This window comes from Sardina pilchardus, chromosome 23 (assembly GCF_963854185.1).
Source record: "Sardina pilchardus chromosome 23, fSarPil1.1, whole genome shotgun sequence".
NCBI lineage: Eukaryota > Metazoa > Chordata > Actinopteri > Clupeiformes > Clupeidae > Sardina > Sardina pilchardus.
In genome coordinates, this window is record NC_085016.1 from 1,971,333 (window position 1) to 1,984,228 (window position 12,896).

General features: G+C 44.6%; 1 protein-coding gene across 1 annotated transcript in view; it reads right to left on the bottom strand.

Moving 5' to 3' along the window:
* Window positions 1-6,729, bottom strand: part of nck2b (NCK adaptor protein 2b) — a 16,795-nt gene extending 10,066 nt beyond the window's left edge. The window contains 2 exon segments of the mRNA XM_062527656.1: window positions 6,490-6,656; window positions 6,658-6,729. Of these exon segments, the coding sequence (XP_062383640.1) occupies window positions 6,490-6,656; window positions 6,658-6,729 (239 nt within the window).
* Between the last annotated feature and the right edge of the window lie 6,167 nt (window positions 6,730-12,896).

The window sequence follows — 12,896 nt, forward strand, 5'->3', positions numbered from 1 at the left end:
CACACACAACCTCATTCCCTCACTTTCAATGGCACGCCTGACCACCAAGTAGTGCGCACTTATTACGGAAAAATGTAAGGTCTCCCATTTCGAAAATAAGCATTTTCTTAAGAAATGGGACCCATCCTTTGCAAACTATATTTTTTTGAAGGCAAGCTACAGGTAACATGCTAATCTAAAGCTGAGTGGATAAACATCAATGCTAGTCATTAATGCATGCTAATCACAAATGACCCACAAGATGAATCTTTTGAAGTCATGCCATAACATGAGCGAACAGAAAACCACTGCTTTGTCACATCATTTCAGACTTCAAATGACAAAACAAACGACATATATAAAGCACAGCCAACAGTAGATTATCCAAAAAACAGCCATTTTTTAAGTTTCACATGTTCTTGGTCTAGAAAACACTTGTGCAATCAAATATATCTAAGCCTCAAGCATTCCTTTCTTCATGGCTATGCTACTTGGTCATGGCTGTATGCTACTTAGAAGACAAAAACGTAAAAATGTCAAAGTGTAGCAGACTGCCTCAAAGTGTCTGAAAGGCCCCCGGACCTCTGAGTGTTACCATGGACAAACCAGGAGAAAGACAGTTGAGGGACACGGGTTAAAGGTACACTATGCAACATTTTCACCTTTCACAGGTTAAAGGTACACAAAGCAAGATCTTCCCCTTTACGAAGCCAATTCGACGGTAAACAAACTTGTAATAAGCGAACGGTTCACTTAACGAAGCTATACAGCATAGCGTAGCGTAGCGAGAAAACCAACCATGCAACTTCAAGAACGGCGGTCAAACCTTGCGAGAATAGTGAAACATAACCTTGCGAGAATAGTGAAACATAACCTTGCGAGAATAGTGAAACATAACCTTGTCAGTATATAGCTGTTAATCCTTCACCTCCAGAACAAAAACATTTTCACTGCGTACAGCGAAGGTTACGAGTGGTTTGCTATTTACAACAGCAGAGTCAAATATCTTGAATTTCCCCTTGGGGATCAATGAAGTATCTATCTATCTATCTATTGATCAATCTATCTATCTATCTTTCTATTTATCCTCCTATCTATCTATCTATCTATCTATCTATCTATCTATCTATCTATCTATATATATATATATATATATATATATACACAATGTATATTATACATATATAAATATATTGGAGGGCGCTGTACAGTTGCCAAAAATACCTAAACGTGCATTGTGCACCTTTGGGTTAAAACTGAGCTGAGTCTAGTGATATCAAATATGCAGGCCGTTGGAGGTGAAGATAAAAATCCATCTACCGAATTCACAGTTGTCATGAGATTCCACTAGCACTGCGCAAGGCCTCTGTGCCCATCCCCCTTCGGCACAGCCTGGCCACGCTGCCAAGCAATATGGCACCACACACACACACACACACACACACACACACACACACACACACACACACACACACACACACACACACACACACACACACACACACACACACACACACACACACACACACACACACACACACACACCGCTACCAGGGTGCCGTAGGAGAAGAACAATGGCTACTGCCAAAATCTGGATTATCCTAATGCCCAGAGAGAAAAACACAACAAATGCATGCACACGGTCATGCATGGCGGCTTTTAGACGCCCGAATCAATGCAGCGATCAATGGGCACTAGGACGCCTCTGGACATCTTTGGTAACTAAAGAGTATACTCAGTACACTAAAGAGTATACTCAGAAAACACGGGTGCATAGCAAAGCACTGGCTTTTGGTTGTTTTTTTCCCCACACTGTGAGTCTAAACTGGAAACAGATGAAACCAAACAGAAAGAAAAAAAATCTAAAATTGAAAAAAAGCTAGTTTTGTAAAAAAACATCTCACCATTATTCATGTCATGTTAAGTGGAAATAGCAATCGCAGAGCATACAATTCTGATGTGTAGCTTTGGATACACCATCCTGGCTGTGAAATGGAGGATCCTAGAACATTCCATCAAAACCATTAGCCTTGAATCACATTCTTTCATTGGTGGGTCAAAACACCAGCACTCCAACACAGCGTAACACAAGCATGATACATGTGTGATTGCGTGAACAGCACAGAGTGCTTTCTGTGACCCTTGAAGGCTCAATTCACTCAGTCAGATGCCTCTCATCTGGTCTGGCACACCATCTTAAAGGAGCACGCTAACCTTGGCGGAAATCACCTTATTTGCAGTCCGCTCCCAAGTTAGATAAGAGGATATCTTACATATAAGGTGACCAGATGTCCGAGACCAAAACCGGGGACATAATCCCAAATATCTGGGATAAACAAATAAACAAACGCGACATTTTCAGGTTGCCTATCTGATTGAAATACATACAAGTTTTATCTTCAAAAAATGGGGAAATAGGTAGTTTTTCTGTATTTTCCCATGGACAGGCAACCAAAAACGGGGACTGTGCCCGTTCCCCTAACCGGGGAAGTTTGGTCACCCCAATTACATACTCTGTGTGAGCAATAACCCTGTTTAACACTGTTAGCCTAGCTTAGCATAATCACTGGAAATGTGTTGTTCCTGTTAGCCTATAACCCACTTTTAGTGAATTATGCTAAGCTAGGCTAACAGTGTCAAACTGGGTTAATGCATTGTTGCACCGACAGAGAAGAGAGGGGCATGTACAGTCATTTCCTGTGTATTAGCCACATTTTGTATAAGCCGCAGGAGAGTGTTTTACCGACAAGTTAAAAGAAACGAAACCATATTAATACCATATTAACTGTCCCCCTGTATTAACCTCATAACTGAAGAAATTTTGCAAAGTCAATGTATAAGCCGCAGCTAATATTTGGAAAATTACCCTACATATCCTCTTATCAAACTGGTGTAGATGACAAGTAAGCAAATATTTCCAAAAAGATGTTAAATAATCAGAAATGAGTTGTTCCTGTTAGCCTATAACCCACTTCTAGTGAATTATGCTAAGCTAGGCTGTCCGTGTGAAACTGGGTTAATGCATTGTTGCACCCACAGAGAACCCAAGGGCATGTATGTACTTATCATCGTATCTAACTCCGGGGTAGATGGCAAATAAGCGATTTTCCCCAACAAGTTGCTGTGTTCCTTTAACCTTGCAGTTTCAGAGCTCGTCTTGACTGCGGTGCCGCAAAGAGCGGGGGGGGGGGGGGGTTGGCTGTGCCAACGGCGCGTGCGGTGGCGGGGTGGGGGGGGTTCTGGGCTGGGTCGGCAGGAGAGGGCATGCGTCAAGCAGCTGACAGACTCACGGTCCCCCAGGCAGCAAAACATCAATTACTCTCCACTTACAGTTTGTGTGTCGGCTGGAATGAGTGCCGTAGCGCTCCAGTGGAGCGGGCGTCAGATGAACCTGCCCACCGTTAGATAAACAGCCCTGCTGGCCCCACGCCAGCCGCTCACTAAACACATTTGCTCAAACAGGGTGACTGACTGCATGTGTGTGTGTGTGTGTGTGTGTGTGCGTGCATGTGTGTGCTCGTGTATGTGAATGACAGTGTGTGTGTGCCTGAGTGTGTATGTGAGTGTGAGTGTGTGTGTATGTGAGTGAGAGTGTGTGTGTGTGTGTGTGTGTGTGTGTGCATTTCATTTTCTGCTCTTCAAAACAGCCCTTATGAATGAATGCACACTGAGCACCAGAGCAGGGCAGAGACCAGTGTCCGGACTAAAGGGAGCTTAATCAGGCTAGTTATCTCGTCTTAATCAGGCTAGTTATCTCGTCTTAATCAGGCTAGTTATCTCGTCTTAGTCAGGCTAGTTATCTCGTCTTAATCAGGCTAGTTATCTCGTCTTAATCAGGCTAGTTATCTCGTCGCCGGACTAAAGGGAGCTTATTCTAGCAAGTTATCTCTTCCTACGGCACCATGGTCCACTGGGTCGTTAGTCCGCAGCACACAGTGCCTCAGGCTATTAACGGCGCTGCCTGGCTGACAAGCCCGCAATTAAGTGGCATCTTATCTTCCACGTGAAAAGGGAACTAGAGAGAGTTTGAACAGTAGCCTACTCAATTGTGTCTGTAGATGAATACATTTAATTGTGTCCATGAAAGAAAACTCAATATGCTGCAATGACTTAGCCATATACACTCAAGAGCACTGGTAGTCTTGAAGGCACATGGGTGATGGGGCATTTAAAGTGTTAAGCTATAAATGAAAGGCCCTCTTTAAATAATGCAGTTATAATTGATGCCTTTATAATCTAATGCATATCAAATGTGCTAAAATGATTTGCACTGTTCAGGGGTACGTTTCAAGAAAGGGTAGTTGGCTAACTTCCGTCACAATCTTGGCAGTTAGAACCACTGTTCATGGATTTAGTAAAGAAAAGAAAGAAAGAAAATTACTGGCAAAGTACGGTCTGAGAGATTGGAACAATAGCCCTGCAGCAGCAGCAGCAGCAGGTAGAAACATTGCGCCAAGCGAGCTCAGCGATGACGGAGGACTTCTTTGACGACATTTCTTAAAAGGAATCATGGAGTTCTTTGAAGAGATTTCTCCCTTTCCATCTTAATCCTTTTTTATCCTGCTAGCGAACTCTGAAGTATTTAATCAAGAGCCTGTTTTCAACTTCATTCTGATAACAAACATGAAGCCAGAGCAAAGGCACCGAGCTGCGGGAGTCAAAAGCTTTCAGGTGCGTTGCCCCCTCTCTAGGCTTTAACCAAGCTGACACAAATTTCAATCCAACACACTATCATATATTTCACATAACATCATATAAAATATATAGGAATATTCAGCCTGGCTACACCAGACTGATTAAAATGAAAATTTACCTCTGAAGATCGTCAACAACAAAACAAATACATGAGAATTTTGAATTATCACACCTGTTAAAGGAACACTTCACCATTTTTTCATATTAAGCGATGTTATTCCCTTACAAACAAAGAAACTCCAAGGCCCTCTCGGTTGGAAAAGATGTTATTCCCTTAACTAAGACGAGTTGATACATAGCTCTCACGTTTCAATGTGTGCACTCACTGGCGCTGGCGCTACTTTGATAGCACTTAGCTAGTCCAGTTCATTCATTCAAGTAGTTAGTTTCAATTAACAGCCGAATTTCCTTACAGTATATGGGCAAAGATGACAGCTTTGGTTTCTTTTTGTACTGTAAGTGAACTTGGTCTCTTGGTCTGGGAATGTTTTGTTCACTTACAATTTCCAAGGGGCATTACCAGCAATGAAAATGTACTTATTGGTATATTGATCTCTTACTGAATCTTTAGAGCAAACACATCTCTCTTGTAAACAAAGGTTATTCCAGAGGAGACACGATTCTGTGTTTTTAAATAGAGACACCGTCAGTGCAGCCATTGGCTGTGTTAAACAGTGCTCCTAATCCTACCACCCTGTCTTTCACTGCAAATAGCCCGCCCAATGCCGGATAAGCCGTTGTGATTGGTTCCTGGGTTTTCAGTGATTTGGGGGATCTGCAGAGTGAATTAAAACTGACTTAAAGATCCATCTGGATCACTCAGGCTAAGGTATGTTTGTTTTGGCTTTCATCATGCTTTACATTGAGAAGGGATGGTCTGTTGAAATCATTAAAACATGTAGCTATAAATAACTCCTCTCATATCAACTTCCTGTCCCCTACCTGCCAGCCTCCGCCTATCTTGGATAGATAGATAGATAGATAGATAGATGGATAGATAGATAGATAGATACTTTATTAATCCCCGAGGGGAAATTCAAGGTCCCAGCAGCTGAAGACACCACACACAACATACACTACAATGTAAACAGGATGATCAACAACAACAACAGCAAATCAACATGACTAATAAGAACAGTAAAATACCAGATACTAAGATAAAGATGCACATTAATATACTGAGAATTTGTACTGTGATCCAGTATGAGGTGTGTGTCAAGCTGGTAGTGTAAATAAGTGCAACAGTGCAAGGTTAAAGTCTAGTGACCAGCAATAAATATGTAAGTACAGTATGTACTAGGTATGGGCGATAACAAAAGGTTTTCCCTATTTATGGGTGAAAGACAACAGATGCTCGCACCGTAGAAAACATCTGAAGTCAAAACATCTACAAAAAATCTATTTACAGTGAATTTGTGACTAAAATAGTCAAGTGTAGGGTGAAACAGAATAATTTGTTCCCAAATTAAGGATGCTTTTTCCATCTACTGTTTTCATTTCAAATATCTGTATGGTCAATTCAACACAAGACAAAATATATCTCATAATATATGCAGAGCAATCACTATTGCTTGGCTGAACCACTGATAAATAACTGCAATTCTCTGTTCTAACAAACTGGCATACTATTCTTCGCCGTTCACAAATCCTTTAAAAGGAGCACATGTAAAATGATATGTAATAAACTGCATACCATAAGCGCCACATTCATCTCTTACTGGTAGCCTAATGTGTGCCAAGCTTGGGCCCTTTTCTCCTGCTGCTTGAGTACTCGGGCGGGTCAGTGTTTGCACCTAAGACACGTGACAGCAGGACAGAGGCATCTTACCGAGTGTGTCTTTGAGGTTCTTGACCAGAGAGCCCTTCTTGAGGCTGTTCTTGCGCTCCACGTAGTTGGACGGGACGTAGCCGGTCTTGTTGGAGGTGTTGCGCACCCGCCACCACGTCTTGGAGTCGTCGATCAACCACAGGCGCTCGTTTTTTCCGGATGTCAAGTTCCTGGTCCTGCTGGGCCGTGTAGTCCCACTTGGCAATCACAATCACCTCCTCCGTCATCTTTCATGGAGTCTCACTGGACACACACAGGAACAGAGGAGAGAGAGAGAGAGAGGGAGGGAGGAAGGGTAGAAGAGGAAAAAAAGAGGATAATCAGACAAGCAGACTTGTCAACTCTCCTCAAGCTGTTGTGTGGCTGGCCCCCCTCGGGGGGGTTAAAGGCAGCAGTCTGAGTCTGACTAAGAAGCGATTTCCCACCTCTAGGCCTCCATGTCGCCCCACTGGGGCCTTAATCTAGCTCTCTCTGGCACCATTTCTCCACATCCACCACTTTCTCTCATTCTGTCTCTCTCTGCCACCATTTCTCCAGCTGGCGGGTTAGACATCCACCTCTCTCTCTCTCTCTCTCTCTCTCTCTCTCTCTCTCTCTCTCTCTCTCTCTCTCTCTCTCTCTCTCTCTCTCTCTCTCTCTCTCTCTCTCTCTCTCTCTCTCTCTCTCTCTCTCTCTCTCTCTCTCTCTCTCTCTCTCTCTCTCTCTCTCTGCGTGTTGGAGGAGTGGGAGCGGTTCCTACCCTAGGGGGGCTCCCAGAGCCCCTCCCATCCCTTTTTTAGCCCCTCTCTCTTCTCCTTCATTTAAAATACTGTAAATGATTTATCAGCACCCAGCAGGCAACGCTGCCGTGTGTTAAAATGGCCTGTGTCTATAAAAACAAGTTACGAGAGAAACACTGACAGAGACTGAGGCAAGGAGAGAGAGAGAGGAGGGAGAGGGAGAGAGAGAGTGGGAAAGAGAGAGAGAGAAAGAGAGAGAGAGGACGGTAGAGAGGGAAGGACGGAGACATGGACGGATGGAAGGAATGAAAGGAGTGAGGAAGCAGAGGAAAGAACAGGACACAAAGTTGGACGAGTGGAGGGGGGGTGGGGTGGGGGGTTAAAACATGGGAAACTGGGGGGAGGGAGAAGGACAAGACGTAAACAGGGAAAGTGAGAGTTCAGGAGAGAGGAGCCAGCTGAGCTGAGCCGAGCAGAGCTGCAGTCACGGGAGGATTTCTCTCTCTCTCTCTCTCTCTCTCTCTCTCTCTCTCTCAGGCTGCTCAGAAGAGAGAGAGACAGAGAGGAAGAGAAAAAGAGAGCTAGAGGAAGAGAAAGAGAGAGAGAGAGGAAAAGAGGGCAGTGTTGAGAGCTGGAGGAGCTGCTCTATGTGGGTGGTCTTGACCTGTGTCCTTCTGTTCTTATGACAGCGTGTGAGATGAAGCCTCCACACGGGTCTAGTTACCAGCACAGCACAGCACAGCACAGCACAGCACAGCACAGCACAGCACAGCACAGCACAGCACAGCACAGCACAGCACAGCACAGCACAGCACAGCACAGCACAGCACAGCACAGCACAGCACTGCACTGCACAGCCCTGCACTTCTGTTCTGACACACGCTCTAGTCTAGAGTCTACGCCCTCCAGCCCGCTCTGGGACAACAGGAAGCAAGATGCAGCGCTCCAGACCACTCATCTATAAAGAATAACTGGATAGACTATCCCATTGTTGCACTATCCAGTTATTCTTTATAGATCAGTGCTCCAGACCAGACCTTACGCTTCCCCTACGTGCTCTTCACATATACAGTATGTATGCTAAAAATGTAAACGCACCTTAAACGTTTCACTATGGGCCCCTTGAACAACAGGTTATGCAGCTTCTCTTGATTTTGAGAGACCAATTTGGATACGTGAGAGCAACTGCCCTACATTCGGGGGGGGGGGGGGGGGGGGGGGGGTTGATTCACAACACCTTATTTTTGTTATTGTTAATACAGACAATCTACAGACAGTGAACTTGAAAAATACATTTCTTTATTTTCATTTGTTTTTGGCCACAGCCTAAGAACCAGAATTCAGGAATGCTCGGCGGGCCTTTCCAAAAAGAGGTCAATGGTGTGTTACAGGCAGGATACTTCAGGAGCGTGACTGAAGCGCTTCATTCACCGAGTGTCTGCTGCAACAATCAGCGTCCACTGTAATCGATGGGACTGGCAACACCAGACGCCACAGTGCGCATACATTTGGAAAAAAATCAGACCCGTCGTCTAAAACTATTCTTACACTCCGTGAGTGGAATGCTTGAGTAACGTGCCTGGTATAGCCTGTCTGTTACATGTCAAAGGCACGGACAAATCTCGTCCGTCATACAGCAATTTCCTGTGTATTAGCCGCATTGTGTATACGCCGCTGGACAGTGTTTTATACAAGTTAAAAGAAATAAAATACATATTAACACCATATTAACCGCACCTCATAGCTGAAGAAATTTTGCAAAATCAACGTATAAGCCGCGGCTAATAGTCGGGAAATTACGGTAATCACAGTCCTGCACTCTTTTTCCAGCAATTGCACATGAGCTCTGCTAACTGCTTGCAGGATGATTCCAACTCATGTTAATCATTAACATCCTTGCTATGGCTCATGATATGAACTCGGGCTTAAGTTGACTAGTTTATCGGAGACATCTGAGATGGCCATCACAGGAGTATGCTAATGCAGCTAAATCTTCATCAATCTGAAAGTTGAACCAATGCACAAACTATTTAATGTATCTGCACAACTTAAAATATTACTAAGGCTGTTGAACAATGGAAAAAAATCCTTTGGGAATAAACAATTTGCTGTTGGTGTGAGTGAGTGTGCATGGGCAACCTATGCACCGAGGGAAGATTACTAAAATCCGCCATGTTCAGCATTAAGCTAAAAGAATGCATGGCATGAACGCACTGCAGAGGTTGGACCAATCAGAGCATCATATCACCTACACATCATCATTTAGGACCAATCAGATCATCATATCACCTACACATCATCATTTAGGACCAATCAGGATGTCATATCACCTACACATCATCATTTAGGACCAATCAGAGCATCATATCACCTACACATCATCATTTAGGACCAATCAGGATGTCATATCACCTACACATCATCATTGTAGGACCAATCAGAGCGCTTTGCTTTGCTGTGGGGAAAATGGCACATTACCCAGCTGACAGCATCTCTACAGGTGTCTTTATCTCCACCTCCACCAGCCCAGCTTCTCTATCAGCAGCAGCCGTCTGCACAATCACACACACACACACACACACACTCACACACACACACACACACACTCACACACACACGCACACACACACACACACTACACACGCACACACGCACACACACGCACGCGCACACGCACAGCTAGAAGATGCCACATGCTGCCCACCCAGAGCTGCAGGCCCCAGTGGCACCACACACACATGCACACACACACACGCACACACACACACACACACACACACATGCACACACACACATGCACACACACACATGCGCACACACACATGCACACACACACACACACATGCACACACACACATGCACGCTGCAGGCCCCAGTGGCACCAGTCAGAGTGGTCATGAGCTGAAGCGATAAGAGGAGCGCACAGCCAGCAGCCCAGCTTCACACACACACACACACACACACTCACACTCACACACACATGCACACACACACACTCACACTCACACACACACACACACTCACACACATGCACACACACACGCACTGAAGCGATAGGAGGAGTGCACAGCCAGCAGCTGGCAGAACCCACATGGGCTGCAGAATCCACATGGGCTTCTCCCACAAGGCAGCGGACACGTCAGAGTCTCTAAACGGACACCAGCAGCCAGTCATCCTGACAGATGCCACATCTCAGTATCGGCTCAAAGATATGGGGCTAGCCCTGGGCAAGTCAGGCTAGCACTCGCCACCAATGCTACTGAGAACATGGTGAGATTGTCTAGCCTATGGATCGCATATAGCTTGCATGTCCAGGTGCTTGAGATTGTCTAGCCTATGGATCGCCTGAGAGTGTCTACCCTACCCTAAGTGTACATTATTGCTCACTGATAAGGGGCCCTCACTCAAACTCCGTGTACTGCTGTATGAAGTCAACAAACTGCAAAAATACCAGGGATTCCAGAGCAGCTTAAATCAGACTGCTTGCAGATCTCAACAGCTCTAAGACACAGCATGTGTGTCTGACCACACTCATACCTCCATCCAATGCGACTTGAATATAAATAAATAAATATATATATAATTATATATAAAATATATAATTACATTATATTATATTATATATAAAATATAATTTGTAATAATACAAAATGTTTCTGGTTTTAAAACGAAAGGGAATGAGTACACTAAAGGGTGTTTTAAGGCGAACGACTGACTAAGGGAGCTCTGGGCGTGTGTGTGTGAACAAACGAATGTCTGATGATAAAAATAGATCTGACCTTAAAGGTCGTTCACACCGGGAACGAGAACTATGAAGATAACTCTAACTATAACGATATTAGCATCCACAATGACAAAGGTTGAGGAAAGTCTCTCTTCATATTGATGAGTATGATGAACACATTTCTGATCGGCTGTCAAGCTTTCTATCGTTCTCAAAATTGCTCTGAAAGAGATCCCCGACAATGTCGCTCTTCATGTCGTTATCGTTATAGTTCATGCGCAGATGTCGTCATTCGGATTTGACTAGAACGATACTTTTCAGCTGTCATCGTTACAGTTATCGCAGGCCTACTTGGTGTGAGCGGCCCTTAAGAGTTCAAGTCCTGTTCCTCTGTGACAGACATCTATGTTTGGTCCTTTATGCCTGGGCATGTGGCTCCCCAGCCCTCTGTGGCATGCAACACACACGGACCAACTGCACAACTCCATCAGCTCGTGACGGAGAACCTGACACCACAGTACATTAAGACGTTACGACACACACACACAAATGTGCATTTCTCAAATGGATATCTGCTTTTCACTGCACACATACGCATACACACACGCGTCGTGCACACACAAATGTGCATTTCTCAAATGGATAACACAACCGCTTTTCACTGCACACATTCTCCAGCTGCTCAGAGCCAGGGGCACCTCATCAATTCAAGCGTAAACACATGCGCGCGCGAACACACAGACACACACAGACACACACCCCACACACGCACACACACACACAAATGTACGAAACATCACAACATCACCAGCAAAGTATTAAAACGACCAATTGAAGTATGAAATTCAACAGCTGTTCAGAACCGGTGATGAAAAACCCAAACTGTGATCACTGCTCATGATGAGGCCCGTGCTTAGGGAACCTACAGGTGAGAATTGTAAGGTATATGATGAGGTATAGGATGAGGTATAGGATGAGGCCTACAGGAGTAATGTAAGGTATAGGATAAGGTATAGGATGAGGTAAATGATGAGGCATGCCTACATGTGAGTACTGTAAGGTATAGGATAAGGTATAGGATGAGGCCTACAGGTGAGTACTGTAAGGTATAGGATGAGGTATAGGATGAGGTATAGGATGAGGGAGGCCTACAGGTGATTACTGTAAGGTATAGGATAAGGTATAGGATGAGGTATAGGATGAGGCCTACAGGTGAGTACTGTAAGGTATAGGATGAGGTATAGGATGAGGCCTACAGGTGAGTACTGTAAGGTATAGGATGAGGGATGCCTACAGGTGAGAATTGTAAGGTATAGGATAAGGTATAGGATGAGGGATGCCTACAGGTGAGTACTGTAAGGTATAGGATAAGGTATAGGATGAGGGATGCCTACAGGTGAGTACTGTAAGGTATAGGACGAGGTATAGGATGAGGCCTACAGGTGAGTACTGTAAGGTATAGGATGAGGGATGCCTACAGGTGAGTACTGTAAGGTATAGGATAAGGTATAGGATGAGGCCTACAGGTGAGTACTGTAAGGTATAGGATGAGGCCTACAGGTGAGTACTCTAAGGTATAGGACAGGTGAGTACTGTAAGGTATAGAATGAGGCCTACAGGTGAGTACTGCACTTCAAGACTGATCTGGATGAGTGTGTGCTCTCTGCATGTGACTGTGTGTCAGCACTACTGCATACTACCTTAAAGCTTTAAAGCAAAGAAGCGAACAGTTGAGTCTGCCAAACACACACACACACACACACACATACAATCTGTCTCTCTAGAGACCTTTCAGAAGGCTTGCACACACACTATGTTTTCCATCTGCTAGTGGGAAAGCCCTGAGGAAGTGGAGAAAGGCACAGGCACGACTTCCTTATTAGCAATTCTGTTAAGATCTTGATGTGTGTGTGTGTGTGTGTGTGTGTGTGTGTGTGTGTGTGTGTGTGAA